Source organism: Sciurus vulgaris (assembly GCF_902686455.1).
Source record: "Sciurus vulgaris genome assembly, chromosome: 2".
In the NCBI taxonomy this organism is placed as follows: domain Eukaryota; kingdom Metazoa; phylum Chordata; class Mammalia; order Rodentia; family Sciuridae; genus Sciurus; species Sciurus vulgaris.
In genome coordinates this window covers 174,658,148-174,679,047 of record NC_136462.1, presented here as the reverse complement: position 1 = coordinate 174,679,047, position 20,900 = coordinate 174,658,148, and the positions used below count along the sequence as shown (strand labels likewise).

Genomic DNA, 20,900 nt, shown 5'->3' with positions numbered 1-20,900 from the left:
GTGAAGCCAGGGATTGTTTTGTGTTTCATTCCGGGAGAGTTCCCTGAAGGGCTCAAGCATGAGAACATGGCCCTTTTGGGGCCCTCTGGCACTATCTTTGGGCCTCTGTTCTCTGGGGGAAACGTGAGCTGGTGGTTGCTGAGTCACCAGCTGTATAGGTCACAGTTCTCCTTGGAGCACTGACCTGGGGCATAGATCACTCTCTGGACCCGTCCTCCCATTAATAAGTAGACAACAATCAACAAATTATACCTAGGAAGTAGGGTGGAATACGGTAAAATATACGAGATAAAGTAATATAAATAGCCAGGTAGAATCAGAAGATTATTTTATTTTACTTTATAATTTTGAAATGTTTTCAGACTTAAAACACAGTTGCAAAAACAATACAAATGTATCTTACACAACCAGGACAAGGATCGAAACCAGAACATTAACACTGACAGAACATTGTTAAACCAAAAGCATTGTTTAGGCTCAGTCTGGCGGCACATGCTTGTAATCCTAGCTACTCAGGATGCTGAGGCAGGAGGATCACAAGTTCAAAGCCAGTCTCAGCATCTTAGTCAGACCCTGTCTTAAAATAAAAAATATGAAGGGACAGTGATATATCTCAGTGGTAGTGTGCCTCTGGGTTCAATCCTCAGTGCCCAAATAAAACAAAACTAAACATTATTCAGATTTCACCATTTGCCCCACTAATGTTCTTTCTGTCTCAGGATCCCACATTGCATTCAATAGTCATGACACTTTGGTGTGCCCTTTACTCTGGAACTATTTTCCAGTCTTAACGTGTCTTTCATGACCTTGACATTGTTGAAGAGTTATTCTGTAGATCAGCATTGTCCAACATAACATTCTAGGTTGATAGGAATGTTCTGTATCTGTGCCGTGCAACATGATAGCTGTGAGACAGATGAATTGACATTTGAAATGTGGCTAGTAGGATTCAGGAACTGACTTCTAAATTTTATTTAATTTCAGTTAAAATAGTTACATGTGGCTAGTAGCTACTGTATGGGACAAGACAGTTGTCAGATGTCCTTCATTTGGTGTTTATCCGTTATTTTCTCATGATTTCAGATCTGAGCTTTTGGTAAGAATACCATAGGCATGATGTTGAGTACTTCTTTGCCTAGACTTTTAAAAGCTGTTGACAGGTGACAGAGAATCATCCAGGTCAGGGAACTGAATTGTTTTCATGCTCTTCAAGGTCCAGCAAAGACAGGGAGGACAACTGCATTTGGAAGCTTGTCCCCACACTCCCAATGCCCTTCCTGCAAGAACTAGATAGGAGGCCACAGGGGTCAAGGTGAGCTGCAGGCACAATTAGTTACTGAAGTAATCAGCACGCACCCTCTCTTAGCTACACAATGTGGAGCTGGCTTTCTTACAGCTGGAGTGTGATTTAGAACACTCTGTAAGTGCTGAAGGTTGGGCTACCAAGTACAGTAATAAAATCTCACCTGATAAGTGTTCCAATAACTTCCTACAATTTGGTTTGGAAGCACAGGCTTTATAGTCAGAGCTTTCTTCAGACATTTGCATGTGATCTTAACCAAATCTCTTATAAATGTTTTAACTCTTGTCTTTTTCTTTCTTTTCTCCCCTGACCTCTGTACTGGGGATTAAAGCCAGGGGTGCATTACCTCTGAGTTATATCTCCAGCACCGTCACCCCCCTACCTTTTTATTTTGAGATGTCTCACTAAATTGCTGAGGCTGACCTTGAACTTGTGATCCTCCTGCCTTAGCCTCCCAGGTCACTGGGCTTACAGGTGAGTGCCCCTGTGCCCCTCCCATTGATGTTTTTTGTTTTTTGCCTCACTGGAGATTTAGTCTAGGGTCTTGCACGTGCTAGGCAAGCACTCTACCACTGAGCTACATTCCAGTCCCCACTAATGCATTTTTAAGTGTGCATAAGCTAGTGTAGTCACCACTCATGTCATGTAGAACATTTCCAGCCCCTAGAAGGTGTGCCTCTCTCCCCTCCCCCAGGCAATCCCCAGAGGTAACCAGTGACATGATTTCTATTTATGTACATTAATTTTACCTGTTTCTGACCTAGAATTAGGCAGCATATGTTTTTCTGTGTTTGGCTCCATTAGCTGAACACTGTTTATCCATTCATAGGTGGAGAGATCCATTCATGCCGTGTGCAGTGCGCACCCATTTGTTCTTTTCATTTCTGTGTACTATTCCATTGTGTTGAGTACGCTACAGTTTGTCTCTTCATTCATTCTACTGATAGATATTTAGATTGCTTTTACAGTTTGCCTATTACGGGTAAAGTCACTACAAACATCTAATGTGTATGCTTCTAGGAAGATGTACATTCAGGAATGGAATTGCGGGTCATAGAGTTAGCAAATGTTTAACGACAGTAAGACTGTCAAACAGCTGGGTGTGGTGTCTGTAATCCCAGATACTGGGGAGGCCAAGGCAGGAGGATTCCAAACCCAAGGTCAGCCTGAGCAAATTAGAGAGACCCTGTCTCAAAATAAAAAAGGGTTTGCGGATAATTTAGTGATAAAGCTGGGTTCTGCCCCCAGTACCAAAAACAAAACAAAACAAAAACAACCAAAAAAACTGTCAATTTCCCCAAATATTTTAAATCTCTCTTTGAAATAATAAGTATAAGCCTATTCTACCTGATTATTGTGAGAATATTTAATGAGCCCTTAGATATAAGGCTTTAAGTCTTATACCTGGAATACAGTGGGGGCTCTATAATTGCTGGCCTCTCTCCAAGTGTCCTCTGTCCAAGCAGACTAAGGGCACCACTTACGAAAAATACTAAGGGCCCAGACCCTTAGGCGGCAGAGGCCTCTGCCACACTGCAACTTGGCATTCCTACCCGGCAGTTTCCCGCCTAGATCCTGCTCCCATGGGCTCAGCGTGCGAGTCGCCGGGCTAGGCACTAGCGTCCCTGTGACCTTTGCTTGTCATCCTACGTTTATTGAACACTAAACGAGCGCCAGGCCCGTGAGGCGCTGGAATGAACCACAGGAAGACCCTCGCCCCCCAGATCATCCGGCTGGAGGAGGGGTTGCTTCACTTGGGAAGGGCGGGGATTGGGTTCCAGTTCCACCAAGGACTCCGAAGTGAACAGTCCTCCCCTGGAAGTGGCTCAAGACAAATAAGGGAAGAAAACAATCTGCTCTTCTTTGCCCCCTGCAGGAAGCTAGGTGCGCTCTTCCGAGCGCTTTCAGGCCTCTTCACCAAGGCCAACAGCCGGCCTCCGCCGCACCAGCACCACGCGGGCCCGCGAAGCCCCGCCCCCTGCCTAGCCAATGGCCGCACGGGTCTTTCCTCGACCGGCCCCTCCTCGTGGGCTGGGTTCCTTGCTGGAGACTGCAGTCAGCTGGTCGCTGGGTCTTGACTGCCCTAGGTAAGATCGCGTCCCGGGCGCTGGGTCCTCTGGGCCCTGCATGCATCGATGCCCTTCCGGGAGGTGGGCTGCAGCGGCAGGAGCCAAATGGGTCTCGGAGGCTGCAGGGGCGCGCAGGGGGTTCGGGGGAAGACCCTGCGCGCGGAACTCCGGGAAGAGCAAGTGCCAAGCACACGGGGTTCGGGACACCAAGGGCTCCTCGCACCACCCGAAGAGGGGGTAGATGGCGCAGGGCATCTGCTCGGGCTTGGGGAAAGGTGGGACGGAAGGAGATGGACTGAACTACTCCCGCGGCCTGCAGGCCCAGGGTGACCCTCAGGCAAGGCTGGGCCCGGGTGCGCCGACCTGTGGCAGTGGCGCTCGGGAGTCGGCTGCAGTCTGCCCCTGGGTCTTGATAGTTTTGCGCGGTGGCATTTGCTCCGAACAGCCTCCCTGCCCTCCGCGGACCTGGCCCCACCCAGGAATCCGATCCGAAGCTCGGAGGCCTGTCCCTCGGGAGGGTGGATATTTCTTTCCGCAACGCACTCAGAAGCTCTAGGGCAGTCAGGTCGGAAACTTTGTTCTGGGGTCGGGAACACTCTGCCACCTCCTCCCTTTCTCTGATATCGAAGTGCCAGAGAAAGGATGAACATGAAACCAAGCAAGAACGACGTTTCTTGTATGGATGCTACGAAGCTTCAAAAACATCTTGTAGGACAGTCAGCGACCTGGGAATTGAGGCTGACTATGAGTGCAGCCCTTTCTCAAAAGATTTCCTCTTCTACCAAGAGAAGAGAATAATGTTGCATCCTCTCATGTGCATCTCCCCTGGCCACCCTCTTTCTGCCCCACGGTAACCTTGGCCTCTTTGCAGGAATAGAGGTAGAGAGCTGGCTATGTGGTCCTCACTTCCTGCAGGAGCCTATGGGCCATGTAAGGTATATGGCCAGTTGCAGTGAGATAACTTATCTTGGGTTCAAATCTTGTGTGGACCCCTGGCCAGCTGTGTAACTTGGTATCACTTCTTTCCTGGGATTGTCAAGGATCAAGTGAAAAAAAATCTCGGGATATGCCTATGTATAGTAAGCCCATGATAAATGTGAACAAATATGGGCTTCCATTCCTTATGGTGAGGCCACATCACCCTGTCTCCCCCAACTGTGCTTTAAGGACTGAGACTGCGCTGTGGAAGAGCACCTCACAGGACTCCCTCCTGGTGCTCTCCTAGGTGCCATGGAAAGGCAAAGAGAAGGGGTTCCCTAAACCTCCACAGATTGTCTTTGTGCATTTCCTGAAATCAGAAGACCCCTACCTTCCTGATCTCTGGATCTTCCATCACTAGCAATTGCCCCACCGGGAGTGTGGATCATGGTTGACAAAGCAAGTCATGTAACCTGGGGCTGTGAGGCCACCACATAGGATTGCTACCTCATGTCCTATGTGGTGAGGGCCTGGCACCTGCAGCAGCTACAGGTACAGTCTATGCTGCAACACTGTCTCTTGGAAGTCTCCTGCACACTGAACACCTACTTGGTCCCCTATCCGCTTCCTTCCCTCCCTACAATGCTTTTGGAGTCCAACAGCATCTTAAGCTTCACATGTTCAAAACAGACCTCTGGAGTTCCCTCTTTACCAAGGCTCCCCTCTTGCTCCCCTAGCTTGGTAAATGGCACTTTTCTACTCAGTGCCCAAGGAGTCATGCTTGATCCTCCTCTTTCCTTCACCTCCCTCATCTATAAACATCAGGAATCCCAACTTCCCCTTGCCACCTCTGTGGATATCATGTCCATCATGTCTCCTTGAATGTGGCCTAACTTGTCTCCTTGCTCCCGTTGTGGCCCCTCCACAGTCCGCACAACCACCAAAGAGGACTTTAATGTAAATCAAATTCTCTCCTTTCTCTGTTGGAACCTTCTAAGGGAGTTTTCTGTTTCACTCCAAATAAAACCCAAAGTCCTTTCCTACAGGGTGACCCCTACCAACTTCCATGACCTTGATCTTTGCCCCTCCCCACAGCTTTCTAAACATCTACCACACTGACCTGCATTCTATTCTTCAAACATGCCAAGCTCATTCCCATCTTAGGACTTTTGCATTTACCCTCCACCTGAAACTCCAATCTTCTCACAGCCGAGAACTGTCCAGCTCAAATGTCTCCATCAGAGGGGCTTCCTGATTACCCCAGTTCAAGTAACATGACCTTCTCCAGGATGTATCTCATTGCTCTGCTTTATTTTCTTTATAATTTGTATTGCTTTCTGGAATTCCCATGTAGGTATTTGTTTACTCTCTGTTATCTGTCCCACCCCAATGAACATAAATTGGATGATGGCACAGACCTTGTCTCTCTTATCCCCCGCAGCACTCCCTGATGGGGAGGCAAATAAGAAACAAGCAAACAAACACATCTATAATTGCAAATTGTGGTAAGTGCTACCTAGATAACACTTGCTTGTATTTGGAGCATTTTAAAACTTTTAAGCTTATATGTCTGAACTGAATTATATTGTCAACACAAGCTCCCTGAGCCATTTTAAGGAAAAGGCTGGTAACTTGCCCTAGGTTACACTGTGGTGTTTAGGGCAGTGAATCAGTCTCCTGCCATAAGAACACATATAGCAAACTTTAGGGGTGAGTCTGCAGGCATGTTTTGAAAGAACCTGGATCCTATAGACCTCTTTCCTTTGCTCTTCCAATAACTAGAAAGCCCCTTAATTTCTTAGTAACTTATTGTCTTCATCTTTATAGTAAAATGATCCGTGTGTGTGTGTGTGTTGGGGGGTGTTAGGTCTTGCTAAGGTGCCCAGTTGGCCTTGAACTTCTGATCCTCCGGCCTAGCCTTCCAAGTTGGGATGGATTATAGGAGCCAGGAGCGTGCCACTGAACATGGCATCCTATTGTTATTATGTAGGACTTTTTTTTTTTTTTAATTTCAGTATACCCAAAGGAAGCAGTACTTGTAGGTGACTGTCTTGCTATCCTGCTTAAGAGTCAGGAGGGGAACCAGTATATCCTCAGTCTCAGCAGCTAGGGGGACATGCAGACTCTCCTCAACACTGACCAACTTGCAGGGCAGAAATGGGTCCTAGATCTTCTGTATCTGGTTCTTTCTAATCATCAATTCATTTTTTAAGCTAATTATTTGAGAATCTCTGAGACCTAGGCAATACTAACATAGAATAGTTTTAAGAAATAAAAGATAAAAGGGGGGGGGGGAAGCAAAAATTCCAAAACATGGAGAAAGAATTATGATTTGTCCAACCCTGTTGCCACGTGTAATTCCATTTCTTCCAGTCTTTGTACCTCTCCCTCAGTCCACTCTCCCTTCCCCGGGCCACAGCCCTATCTCTTTAGAAGCTGAGCAGCCATGGCCTTTGCTGAAGACGAGACCTATAAGTATATTCGCCTCCATCACAGCAAGTTTTGCTGTGTTAATGTTCTGGAGATTCTGCCTTATCTGCCCTGCCTGACAGCCAGTGACCAGGTGAGCAGGGAAGTGACAACTGGACACTGGCTGGGGTCAGGCTGTGGAATTTCTAAGCTCAGCCCCATGCCAGTTTTTCACCCAAGCCAGGGCCAACTCCTTTTTCTCAGATTCACTGTGTCCTGCTTCTTGTCTTCTCTGCTTTTTAACTTTTAGGTGAAATGTGGTTCAGGGTGGCTTTTCTAACCTCGCCGAGCTCCCTCTTGTGTTGTTTTTGTGTAGTGCTCAAAAATATGGCACTGACTCTGGTCCCCTCACCCATGATTTTGTAGTTCCTCTTTCCTTCCCTGATTTATTTATTTATTTATTTTTGATTTTTGATTTTTTTTTTTGGTACCAGGAAATGAAACCAGGGGTGCTTAACCACTGAGCCACCCACACCCGCTGCACAGCCATTTTTATTTTCTATTTAGAGACAGGGTTGCTAAGTTGCTGAGGCTGGCTTCACACCTGCAATCCTCCTGCCTCAGCCTCCAGCTGCTGGGATTATGGGCATGAGACACTGCCTGGCTCAGTTTTGAGAGTTCACAGGGGCCAGATCTATCTGCCCCATCAGGATTTGCTGCAGACCCCTTGAAGTAACTAGCTAGTGAAATGAATGATTCCCTTCCAATTTTAGCTGCTCCCAAATGGTATCCCTGTGCTCCCAGCAGATGCCTATGGGCTCTTTTGGCACCCAAAAGACTTATGTCCTCAAGTGTCTCAGGAGCATCATTGCTTCCTGTGTGTCCTCCTGTGTAAATACCATTAGAGCACAGGCCTGGGGCATATGGAGGTTTTGTTCCAATTTGTATCAATGAACTTGTGGGCATATCTTGTTACCTAGTTTGTAGTAAATGTTTTCTGTGAGTTTTCATTTCTTCTGTTTGCTTTTGCGTTTTGTTTTTGTACCAGGGATTGGACCCGGGGCACTTAACCATTGAGCCATATCCCCAGCCCTGTTTTTTGTTTTAGTTTGAGAAAGGGCTTTGCTAAGATACCAAGGCTGGCTTTGAACTTCGATCCTCCTGCCTCAGCCTCCCAAGCCCCTGGAATTACAGGCGTGCACTACCGTGCCCAGCTAGTTTTTTGTTTTAAAGGAATTTGGATCATTATAAAAACTGCAGCTGCTGTCTTCTTTCCAGAGTCTCCCCAGAACCCTCATTTCCCCTATTTGATCCCCCTTCTTCTCGTCTTTGCCTCTTTTCATCTGATTATTGCTACACAAGTTTTCCTTCTGCATCCATTCAAGCCTTTCTCTTTGCTTTGGGGGCTGTCTAAACCCAAGACTTTGCCTCAGATTAACTGGGTTTGGATTCCTGTCTGCTCTAGGCTTGATGCTACTTTGCTTCTGCTAATGCCTCAGTTTCCTCATCAGTAAATAGGGATAATAATAGCATTAAATAAGAATTCATGTAAAACCTTAACAGAGAGCCTAAGACACTGTCCACTGTCGCAGCCCTTTCCTGCTAGCTGTCTTTATTGGTTGCTAATTTCTCTTTCTCCATATTTGAACTCTAATCCTGGTCTTGTTCTGGCCTCTGACCCAGTTTCAGATGGCTGACTCCTTCTTGTGGCTTTCTTGCTGCCCCTTCTGCAGTGGCTCCCTTCTGGGTGGGGAAAGAGTTGGGGCCACCTGGCTTGAGCAGGGTGACTGCACTGTGTCTTCCAGGATCGACTGCGGGCCTCCTACTCAAGTCTGGGCAACCAGGACACTCTCTGGGAACTCTTCAACCGCCTCCAGCGCCGGACCGGCTGGGTAGATTTCTTCATCAGGGCACTGAAGATCTGTGAGCAGGTTGAGCTCGCTGATGAAGTGGCTCGTGTTTATCAGAGCTCACTGCTTCCTGGTGAGCCTCCTGTCCTAGCTCTGTACCGCCTCCTTTTCCGGTCACCCTGCCCCCATCATCCCTGAGCAGTGTACACACTCGAGTGTAGATCATGGCTGAGCCACTTACTACCTGTGTCCCTTTGACCTAGTTCCTTTATTCCCCTGAAACTCAGCCTTCTCCTCTGCAGAATGGGGCTAATGGCAATGTCTGTCACATAGGGCTGCAACAGACAGCACAGGACGATGCCTGCTGAATATTTAGCTGGAGCTCAGCACCTCCCATGTGCTCAGTGTGGGGGACCTCCTTTCAATTTTGTGGCTGTGGTATTTGCCTCCTTGTTTCCTCTCCTGTCTCCTCTTCCCCCATCCATTTATTCACCATCCCTCTCTCCACCTCCCTTAAGCTGACCAATTATTCCTTAACTACTCTCAGGTTCCCTTGCCAGCCTGAGTGACCAGAGGGAATTTGGTGGGAGGGAGTCAGACACAGAAAGAAAAATTGAATCAGCCCGATTTGAAGTTCAGATTAGAGGCTACCCCTGAGACCCCAAGCAGATTTATAACTTGGAACACCCATCTTCTTCCCTTCTTCCTTCCTTCATCCCTCCCTTCCCTGGGGATTGAACCCAAGAACACTTTACCATTGAGCTACATCCCCAGCCCTTTTCATTTTTTATTTTGAAATAGGGTCTTGCCAAGTTGCTGAGGGCCTTGCTAAATTGTAGAGGCTGGCCTCAAACTTGTGATCCTCCTTTCTCAGCCTCCTGAGTTGTTAGAACTACAGGCATGCATCATCATGCCCCTCCTGGCTTCTTTTCTTTCTCCCCCCGGCCTTCTCCCTTTTTTACTAACTACTCTCTTCATTTGTGGAGATTAATAGTGATCCCCCACCCGATACAAATGGTTGTGGTAGTATCTGGGGCAGGATGTGGCAGTTAGGGGTAACAGTCCTGAGGAGAAAAAATCCTGGGGACAGAGAAGGAGTGACTGTTGACACAGCCTGGGTGGTTATGAGACTCCCTGCCCAGCTCATATCTTCCTCCTCCCCAGCTCTTCTCTCCCTCCTGCCCACGATGCTGGTCACCTCTGAGGGTGCATCCCACATTAGGTCAGTGTTTAGAGCCATGGAGGGAGGACTGGAGGCCCCACAGCACCCAGGCCTCACCCCTCACCCCTGGTTCCTTCCTGATATCACTGTATCTTTGTCCTCCAGGGAACCTGACCCGCTCCCCAGTCCCACAGGCAACACCTGCAGCTCCTTCTAAGGTTCCAGGGCCCTCTGCACCTGCTGTGGCCCACGTCCCCCACAATGGCTACAGAGAAGAGCCAAGCTACCCCAGGCCTGTCCAGGACACACAACCACCGAAGTCCCCAGGAGCGGTAAGTCCTCACAGTTCACCCTAGGCTGGTTGTTTTTGTGTTCTTTTCTACTCACCCCTGCACCCCAGCCTCTTGGAAGTCCTCTCCTGACTCCCACAAATCATGCCTGATCTCTGTTAAGAACCCTAGCTCCTTCAGTGGGGACCTGCTTCGCCCAGCTCCCAGACTGCTGACCAGGCCTGAGGCAGCCCCCAGCACTGTTATCAACCAGCTGGGAGACCACACTTGCCGAGGTCTTTGCAGTGGTCATGCGAGATGTTGAGCTGGGTGAAGAACCTGGGGCGTGACCAGGCTGGGGAGTAGGGTGAGGGAAGTGGAGGTCTCGGTTGGATGGCAGGGCTGTAGTTATCACAGAAAAGTCAAGTGTGGGGAAAGATGATCAATTATATTGAGATGTGGTGAGTGGGCTGTGGGGATTAGGAGACACCAAACTGTGGACCTGAAGCCACAGGGCTGTGCAGAAATCCCCTGAAGAAAGTGTTTTGTGCAGTGGAGACCTCCACAGGGCCAGACAGATGAATAGGGACCCCCATGGGACTGTGCGTGTGCGTGTGCGTGTGTGTGTGTGTGTGTGTGTGTGTGTGTGTGTGTGTGTTTTAAAGTTCTGAGGACTGAACCCAGGACTTCATGCATACTAGGCAAGTGCTTTACCACCGAGGTATATTCCCAGCCCCCGGTATGTTTTCTTTGAGGTAGATGTAAGATCATCTGTGGACAGAGGACGTGGCAATGACCAGAAGTAAGAAAAGAACACCTTTAGAAGATGTCCTTAGCTGGATGCGGTGGCACATGCCTTCAATACTAGTGACTCAGGAGGCTGAGGCGGGTAGATTGCAAGTTTGAGGCCAGCCTCAGCAACTTAGCAAGGCCCTGTCTCAAAATATGAAGTAAAAAGGACTGGGATGTAGTTCAGTGGTAAAGTGTCCTTGGGTTCAATCCCTAGTCCCCTCCCCTCAAAAAAAGGAGATGCCCCAGGAACATCAGCTGTCCTTTGCCAGCTCTTGGGAAAAGCAACTGTTTTATTCCCATTTTTCTCTCTCTTAGAGTTCAGAGCCAGCCGCACAGACACCCAGTTCCAGGGCAGTCCCAAGGAGGCCTGGCGGCTCCTTTGAGCCCTCCTCTAACCCAGCAGCCCTCAGCCCTCTGACCTTCAGCAGGCATCAGGAGCAGGATCCAGAGCTGGGTGGTACCCACATAGCAGGTATGCATGGGCTATGGTGTTATAGGGCCTCTTTGACTTCTCAAGTGAAGGTTAGGATTCAAGTTGCCCCTTGGGCTTCCTTGGATGGGAACAAAGTGGGAATAAAGTGCATTTACCTGAGGTACCAAACCAGTTCCTTACTGGGTTTATCAGTTAGTGTTTGTTGTGTAATAAACAGTCTAAAAAACACATTGTTATAAGTATCTTAAAATGCAAACTTATTTAGCATGTGGCTGACTCAGCTAAACAGTTCTTCTGGTCTTGGCTGAATTTCCTCTCCTGAACGCACTGATACATACACATATTCTGCTTCTTCCTATTGGATGGGGCACCTTTATTCTCTTCCGTGAGGTCTCTTATCCTCTAGCACACAGGCCCTTTCCATGGCAGCTGGGCAGGGCTCTCAGTGAAGAAGAAAAGGCTCTTGAGGCATAGACTCAAAACTGGCACAGTGTCCCTCCTGCCCCACTCTATGGGCCTAAGCAAGTTATAAAGGACAGTCCAAGTTCAAGGAGTGGGAAATCAACTCCATTCTTAGATGGGAGGCCTTGCAAAGGTGTCTACACAGATGTGTGTAGGTGGGGAAGAGAATTAGAGTTATTTCTGTACTTTGCCAAAGGGACCCCATAGGGATCAGACAAGGCCTAGAGGATGGGGAAAGAGTACAAATCTGGAGTGGCTGTTGGCAGGGGAGCCCTTCAGTACTGCCCTACTGCAAAGGGGTCCCCAGTTCTCAGAAAGTCACTACAACTACTCATCCCCCAGAGGAAGTATGGTCATCATCAGCCAGGTGCCTGGATCCTACACCCGATCTCAGTGCTCCCCCTCAGGGGTATGTAGTAGACCTGACCTGGCATGTCTATCCACTACTTCCTGAACTGTATACATGTGATACAAGGGCCTGGCCAACCCTCAGAACAACCTAGAACAGCCACAAGCCATACGGATAGTTAAAAGTTAGAAGCCACTTACGTCCTCCACTCTTGTCACCTCCAAATGGCCCTGAGCACCTGTTTGCACTTTACAGTCATTTTGTCGTGGAACACCTTTCAGGATATGCTTCTATGGACCATAGAGGCAAAAGGAACTTGATTTCAGTGCATTGATAGGCCCAGGTCCCATGAGCTTCTGTGGTGTTAGATTTAGGGGAGGGGACGAGGCATCACTTCTTTTTTTTTTTTTTTTTTAATTTGTTCTTTTTAAGATATGCATGACAGTAGAGTGCATTTTGACATATTATACATACACAGAACATAACTTATTCTAATTAGGATCCCATTCTTGTGGTTGTACATGATGTGGAGTTTGAGACATCACTTCTGACCTTTGTCGGCCTCGGGGCCTTGTGTGTGCATCCTCAGAGTTCCATGGAGAATCCTGACGCCACTGCCTTTATGGGCTGTCACCACCCGCTACTCCTTCCTTTCCCCTGGGTCAGGCCCTCTTCCTAGGGTGGCTTTGCCTTCCCCTTGGGAACTGGCCAGCCTCTGGTACCACTTAACTGGTGTGAGGGATTCTGCTTGAGCCATCCTGTTGTCCCTTGCCCTGATCCAGGGTTGCTCCTGCTGGGGGACGTGGGGGACAGCAATGAGGGGAGCATCCAGGATTTTACCAGCTAGAGAGAAAAAGGCAGAAACAGGACAGGGAAGTGTTCTTGGTGGGAGAAACAACAGAAATAGAAAGAATAATTTAAGATGATCTTTAAGATCCTGGATATAGTTAGTGGGAAGGACCACATCAGTCTTGTGATAGGACAGACTTGGGTATACAGGTCAAGAACTGAAGGCAGCAGTTGAGTCTTCAGGCCTGAGAGCAATGACCAAAAGGACTATGGAGTCTTCTCCATGCACAGGTGATTGGGAGGCCTGCTGCCGTAGGAATAATGTGATCTGAGACACAGGGACCTTTCCCCAGCCCTACAAGTAACGGTCCTTAGGGCTTATGTTTCTACTTTTGCTACCTGCAGGTGCAATTTCCAGCCCCACATCAAACCGTGGGCCTGTGTCTCCGACTGTCTCCTTCCAGCCCCTAGCCCGTTCCACCCCCAGGGCAAGCCACTTGCCTGGACCTGCGGTGTCAGCTCCGCCTGCTGGTCCCTCCTCCTCTACTGGCTTGGCTTCTGGGGAAGGGACTGGTGACCATACTAAGACTACCATCTGCTCCAGTGATACAGAGGTACCCACTAATTCAACGACTACCAGCTCACTGCCCTCCAAAGTGCCTGCCAACTCAGCACCTGTCAGCTCGGGGCCCTCCAAGTTGCCTACCAGCACGAAGCCCCCTGGTGCAATGCCATCTAAAGTGCTAACCAACCCGGCACCATCCAAGTTGCCCATCAACTCAACACGTGCTAGTGGCATGCCATCCAAAGTGCCCACCACTACCATGGTGCCCACCAAGGTGCCTACCAACACAGTGCCCTCCAGTGGGAGCAAAGCCAAGGTGAGTCCTGGTCCCTCTTAGCAGTGCCTCAGGCCCCTTCCCTCTGGGCCCTGTCCTTGGACCCTTCCCAGTCTCCATCCTATCTCCAGCCTGGACAAGTCCTTGACTTTTCCTTAAGGCTATGGGGGCAAGCTGGCAACCCGCCTCATCCTCTAGGAGGAATGACTGTCATGAAAGCCCCTAAGTATGGTTGCCTCAGAGAGTCGGGCATGGGGGGCCACCCTACTGGTCTCATGATTTATCTCACTGGGAGCTCACGGCCCCCAGTTAAGCTTAGCAACATCTCTGCAGGTGAGGAAGTGGTGATGGGTGAAGTGGGCACGGTGGCCCACTTGCCTCCATGCCTTGCCCTTTACTACCACATGTCCAGCCTGTCTCTCTGACCAGGTTTTACAAACAGCTATTCCTGGCCAGCCAGCCTGGAGCAGCTGCCCTGACCCAGCAGCCCCCATAGCTGCCTTCTCCAAGGCTTCACATTTAACCCCACTGTTGCTGTCTGCTTCGAGAAATCAAGTTCCTGAGGCCCCAGGACCCTGTAGCTGCCCTAGGACCCTAAGGCCCCAGCAGCAGGGGCTTGCTGTCAAGGGCTCCCCTGGAGTGAGCTCACAGGCAGACCAGTGAATGGGGAGAGGGCTGCAGTGGGGCCATCAATGAAAGGATACTACACAGCCTTACTGCCTTCTTCTCCCTCTTCCTTCTGCATCACCAATGGACGGGTCTCTAAGAGTTGGTGTCCTGGGAGCCAGGATATGGGCAGGAACTGAGAAGTTTGGGCTTGGGCAACTATTCATGCCCTGACTTGGGAACAGGGCCGTCCCTTCTCTCTGGCTTATCTCCCATCCCCTTCCAGCACTCTCCTTTCTTTCCCAGGAGACCCCGAGGGCTCCAGCACCCACAGTCACCACTGGAGGCAGTTCTCCCTGGAGGGATAGCAGCTCTGGGAACTTGTGCTCTGGGCCGGAGCTGAGCAAGCCTGGCATCCTGGTATCGAGGGTTGACAGCCAGCCATTCTCTGGCTGTTCCGAAGACCTTGCCATCAGCAGCTCCCTGGATTCGGAGCCCAGCCAAGGCCCAGAGGAGAATGAGTACATGTCCTTTAATATCCATGTGGCTGAGGGTCCCAGTGCTGACCTGGAGGGCAGCCCTGGACCACGTGAGGCCTCACAGCCCCAGGAGGAGGGAGAGCGGTCAGGCAGAGCAACACCCGGGTCCTGTGGTGGCTGGGGTCTGCTGCGGCCGGGGGCGGTCCTGGCGGTGCTCTGGTGGTACTGTGCCGGCGGCGCCCACTGCAGTGAAGCCTCCGCTGCCCACTGCACCATGCACCTGCTGCATCCCACGGTGCCCTTTCCCCAGGTTGGCAAGAGCTGGGTCAAGCAGGGGACCTCAGGGACTATGGACCTGGAGGAGGAGTGAGTCGTGAGGACAGCATTTCCGTCCTAGCTCTTGCCCTCTGCTTGTCCGTCACCATCCTTGGCTTTCTAGGCTCTAGGTGGCCCCTAGTGCTTCAGATCTACCCACCTGGTAGGCTCCCTGTGTGCTCCTAAAAAGGTTCCCTCCACCAGGCTTTGTCCCAGTTTGCCCAAGCCTGCAGATCAGGAGGTGCCCCTCATTCTGCCCAGGTCCCTTGAGGCCCAAAGAGGTATGCTAGGTGGGGATTCCCACAGGACCTCGCTCCCACCCCCAGCAGCCCAGCATCCAGACGGTACCAAGTTCTAGCATCCAGGGAGCCAGCTGCTTTGGGTTCCCTGACCCTCTGGTCCTCCTCCATGGCCAGGCCACTCTGGAGGGAGGTCTGGAGGTTCCAGTGGACCCCAGGGAAGCCCAAAGCAGCCACTGGACCTGAGGAAGAACCCTGGAGTCCCTCTCCAGCCCTGTTACCCCTGCCTCCTGGTCTCTATTCTCTTTGGTTTCCTAAATGGGTTGGGGAAGGGACTGCCTAGTGGCAGAATTCAAGCCAGGTTTAGATTTCAGCACTTCCCTTTCTGGGCTGTGTGACTTTGGCAGATGTTCAGACTCCCTGGTCTTGTTTCCTCACGTGGACAGTGAGTCTCTAGCTCATCTTTCAAGGATGTGGCATACAGGATATGGCATCCCTCCTGCCTAACCTGGTAGTGCTGAGGGCTTGAGAGTTAGGGTGCACTCTGCAGTGAGGGCAGCCTCGGGCTGCATCCTCCTCATCATCTCACTAGCTCTGTAATCTCAGGCAAGATATTAACCTGTGTGCCTCACTTTTCTCACCTGTTAAATGGGGTGAAATACACACACACACACACACACACACACACACACACACACATACACACACATTCTAGTGTTGTTCTGAGGATTAAATTAGTTTATCTATGCAAATCTTCGAATGAATCCCGGCATTTCCTAAGGGCTGGTTATGTGTTATTATTGCTAATTAAATGGACAGTGAGTGCTTGTCTAAACTTTAGAGGTAAGCCCAGACCCTGCTGCCTTCCCCTTCCTTATATCTGCCTCTTACTTCATCCAGTGCACTTAAGAGTTGTTGGGGAGGAAGGATAGTGGGAAGGTGTTCTCCCCATCCCCAGTAGCCAGGTATGTTCTACCACCTCATGGGTGGGAAGATTAGCTGTATTTACACCCTACACACTTTGAGGTGCATTGGGGTATCCTCTTGGGTTCTTTTCAGGTGGCCTTTGCTGGACAAGGGGTAGGCACAGGAGCCTTCTCCATTTCTGGGCTCTGCAAGGGGCAGGAACTAGAGTCCTTGGAGACATTAGGGGTGGGGCTGGTTGTGTTCCACTCCCAACCTGTCAGCCTCTAGGCAGCTTTACCCTACACTGCCCCAGGGAACTTCAGCAACTAAAAACCTCTACTTCTGAATTTCAGCCCCGACTCTCAACCTCACAGCCTGTAACTTGAATCCAGGTGTGGTCTGTACCCAAGCTGTCCACACCACTTCTCATCGATCCCTTGTTCTTAACCAACCACTAAGTTTCCCCCACCTTCACCCCCAGGTGCCAGCTAGCCAGTTTGTACACAGGTACTGTTTTTTTTTTTTTTCTTCTCATTTGAGCGGCCGGGGATTTGTTTGTGCATGCTAGGCGAGCGCTCTCCAAAAGGAGCTATTTCTTCAGCTCCACAGGTACTGGTTTTAATGTGCTTCTTTCCCAGGGTATTTTGGGAAGAAAAAAAAAAGTCACTGGGTGTGGTAGCCTACGCCGGTAACCCCAGTGGCTTGCAAGGCTGAGGCAGGAGGATCGGGAGTTCAAAACCAGAACCAGCCTCAGCTAAAGTGAGGCCCTAAGCAACTCAGTGAGACCCAGTCTCTAAATAAAATATAAAATAGGACTGAGGATGTGGCTCAGTGGTTGAGTGCCCCTGAGTTCAATCCCAGGTACCCTTCCCACCACCCCCCCCCAAAAAATTCAAAAGGGCTGGGAGGTAGCTCAATAGTGAAGCACCCCTGGGTTCAATCTTCAGCACTCCCCTCCCAAAAGCAAAAGAAAAAAACATGTCTCAAGAAGGCAACATGTAGTCCCAGAGAGTCATTCAACTGGTGGGATTTCTTTTTTTCTTTTCCTTCTTTTTTTCGGTGCTAGGGATTGAACCCAAGGGCACTTAACCACCTAGTCACATTCCAGCCCCTTTTATTTTTTATTTTGAGGCAGGGTCAGGGTCTTGCTAAATTGCTTAGGCCTACTAAGTTGCTGAGACTGGCTTTGAACTTGATAGTCACCTGCTTCATCTTCCTGAGCCACTGGGATTATAGGCATGCACCACTGTGCCCGGCCAACTGGTGGGATTTCAACCACAGTAACCAGTCACTGTGGGCAATATCTTGGGTCCAGTGTGTAGGAGGTGTCCAGGCCCTCCCAGCACTTTGCAGATTACACCACTCAGAATCCCTGACTTGGCCTGCGTTTAACACCATCCCCATCTCAACTAGGATCAACCTGAAGACTTCTCAAATGCCACCTTCAGGCAGAAGCAGGAATTGGCCAGAGTCCAGTCTGAGGAATGCTGTTTCGGGATGTGGCTTTCAGCTGCAGGAGGGTTTCCATAGGAGGGAGAGCCAGGAAGGTCACCTTCACAGCCATGGCCCAGACAAGTAGAGGCCAGAACACAAGGAAGGAAGGGAGGGAGGACTTCCACCCGTAGAGGGGCCTGGCCTCCCATACTAGGGGACTTGAGAAAACACCCTTCCCCTTGGGGTCAAGGCTGGGTAATTCTGGAGGGACCAATGCCCTCCTAAGTGCCTGGGGGCAGATCTGGCAGCAGAACCCCTGTCTGCCTTCCCTCCCTGGCTGAAGCATTTCCTGAAAGGCCCAGAACTGTTGTGGCTTCTGTCTCCCAGGGAAGTACCCATGGACTCCTAACAAAGCCGGAACAGTGCCACTCCCTAACCTTCTCCTGCTGACTGTCCTCAGGTTTAAGGGACTTCTTGGTCAAGGATGCCCTTTACCCTGCCCGGCCTTGGATTATTAATGCCTTCTTTTAGAAAATATTTATTATGGGCCGCTTTCTGACACATGCAAAAGTAGAGAGACTAGAATAACAAACCACCATGTGCCCATCTTTAATATCTTGGCCATCTTGTTCATCCCTGCCTGTTGTTCCCTCCCTCTCTCCCTCCCTGCCCACCTTCTTTCCTTCCTTCCTTCTATTGTTTTCTTTTTTTCCCTTTGGTACTGGGGGTTGATCCCAGGGACAATTATCACTGAGCTACATCCCCAGTCCTTTTAATTTTTATTTGAGAGAGGTCTCACTGAGTTACTGAGGCTGGCCTTGAATTTGTTATCCTCCTGCCCCGCCTCCCAAATCACTGCAATTCCAGGCATGTGTCAGTGCACCTGGCTGCCCCCTCATTTGGATATAGGTTCTTTGTATACGTCAGAGTTGAAGGGTTCAGAAGCCAAGGGACAGACATAGGCTTGTGATACTGCCTGTAGTCTGGGAGGGTTTTTTGTGCCTAGGGTCATCTGTCTTCTCACAGGGCAGCATTAGGTAACAATGAAGCATCCACTTTATGGTCTCTTGGCCTCTGAAGGTGACTCCTTGAACCAGTTTGAAGTGCGAACAGCACTGGACCCCACCTTAGGAGGAGGGGGCAGCAAGGGTCCCTCCACTGTCAAGCTCCTTGGAGGTGCCTGCTATTGCTCCTGTCTCTGACAAGTAACAACACATGTACCCCATTGCACAGCCCTTCCAGCAGGCAGAAGTTCTCATGATAGGAAAGATTCAAACTCCACAGTGTCTTTCTGCTCCTGTCTCCTATGAATGGAGTCATTCGGGTGTTTGAGGTTCCATGCTTTCATGGGTGCACTATCATGGCTAAAGGCCAAGCCCCACTTCCCCCTGGGAAAGTAGATGCAGGGTCCTTGGTCTGAAGCATCTGTGCTGGGATTGATACCACTCCACAGAGGACAGTCACATGCTCCTTGTGCTCACCTTCTTATTTTTTCCCTTTAGCCCAGGCCTATGAGGTCCAAAGGGGACTCTGGGCATGGTCACTGTGAGCATTCCTCTCTTGGCTTGCTGCTGCTAACAACAATGGCAATAACAATAAAGTTCGCCACTTACATCTTACTTTCATTGCATGACAGGCCCTGTGCCTCATTTAATTCTCACAAAGACCCTAAGAAAGAGACACCATTAGGGACCTAATTTACAGCTGGATTACAGGAGTGGGAGGGAGGAAAGACCAGAGGGACAATAACCCCTAGACCCAGAGCTAGATGCTTCTTGTGTCCATGGACCTCAACTGACCTGGTATCTGGAGCAAAGAAAACCATTTAAAGTGAAATCTTTACACCCTCACATCCTTGCCCAGGATGTCAGAATCTGCCACTTTATAGTATAACACTCAATCTATAATTAATGTAATCTCAGGGGTGTCCTAATAATATGGTTATATCATTTTGTGTGTGCGCTCAAAACCCTGAGGATGAGTGAGGTGAGGCAGGCGCCACAAGCCTAGAGTGTTAGTGTTCATGAAGCCAGTTTGATTTAGCAGACATTGTTTAACAGAGTCACTTGTGCCAGGTCCAAGGCCTGTGAGGGTGCCTTCATGTGGTTGGGGATGTTCACAATGTGTGATACAGACAAATAGACCTCCATGTCATTCTTTCATACAATTATACAGCACATATTTTGTACCTCCCGTGTTTAGAGCATTATGATAGGTCTTGATGACACAGACTAATAAAGACCTCACTCTAAAAGGCCCCTCCCACTCGACACTGTCTTCAGCACAATAGTGAATGGTCTAATGGAGTGCTTCTGGAGCATGGCAGGGGCCAGTGAGGGGGAAGGACAAGTGTTTTGATCTGTTTGACCACTGAGAATTATAACTAAATTTGGAGCGGAGCATAACCCTTAGAGCCTATGAGAAATAAGATCAAATGTTCATGAAAATATGAAGCAACTGAAACTCATAAATGTTGGAGGAATGTAAGCTGGTTTTATGGTCTGAATGTATATGTCCCTGCAAAATTCATATGTTGGAACTTAACCCCAAGGTGATGGTATTAGGAGGTGAGGCCTTTGGGAGGTAATTAGGTCATGAGGGCTCCACCCTTATGAATGGGGTTCATGCCCCTAAGAGGACCAAGGGAGCTGGGTGTGGTGGCGAACATGTGTGATCCCGGCAACTTGGGGAGGATCACAAGTTTGAGGCCAGCCTCAGCAACTTGGTGAGACCCCATTTCAAAATAAAAAATAAAAAGTACTGGGGGTATAGCTCAGGGTAGCACACCGAGGGCTGAAAAAAGAGAGGGTTGGGAGCCCTTAGTTCCTTCCACCATGTGAGGTCAGAGAAGTTCGTATGAGAAAGCAGCAAGCATATCTTTGAAGCCGAAACTGGACCTTCCCCAGACACTAAATTTGTTGGTGCCTTCATCTTGGACTTCCCAGTCTCCAGAATGGAAATTTCAGTGATTTTCAAATTACCTAATAAAAGGCATTTTGTAATAGCATCTTGAATGAACTAAGTCAGTTGGTGTTACCTTATTGGAAAACTTGTAGTATCTACTAAATGCAGACCTAACATATGACCCAGAAATTCCACTCCTGGGTGTGTTCACAACACAAGAGCATATGTCCACCAAAACATGTGTGCAAGAATGCTTCTCAGGTGCTCAAGTCCCTTGTGTGGTTTTGCAGATAACCCCTGCACATTCTCCCATATAGTTCAAAACATCTCTAGATTGCTGGGTGCAGTGACACATGCCTATTATCCGAGTGAC

The 20,900-nt window shown here is 49.4% G+C and overlaps 1 protein-coding gene across 1 annotated transcript; it reads left to right on the top strand.

Moving 5' to 3' along the window:
• Window positions 1–6,713: 6,713 nt before the first annotated feature.
• On the top strand, window positions 6,714–20,641 carry MAVS (mitochondrial antiviral signaling protein). The gene is made up of 7 exons (XM_079127870.1): window positions 6,714–6,853; window positions 8,505–8,682; window positions 9,877–10,043; window positions 11,088–11,244; window positions 13,211–13,686; window positions 14,557–16,696; window positions 16,799–20,641. The coding sequence occupies exons 1-6, from the start codon at window positions 6,737–6,739 to the stop codon at window positions 15,097–15,099; spliced, it is 1,638 nt and encodes a 545-aa protein (XP_078983996.1). The 5' UTR covers window positions 6,714–6,736; the 3' UTR covers window positions 15,100–16,696; window positions 16,799–20,641.
• The last annotated feature ends 259 nt before the right edge of the window (window positions 20,642–20,900 follow it).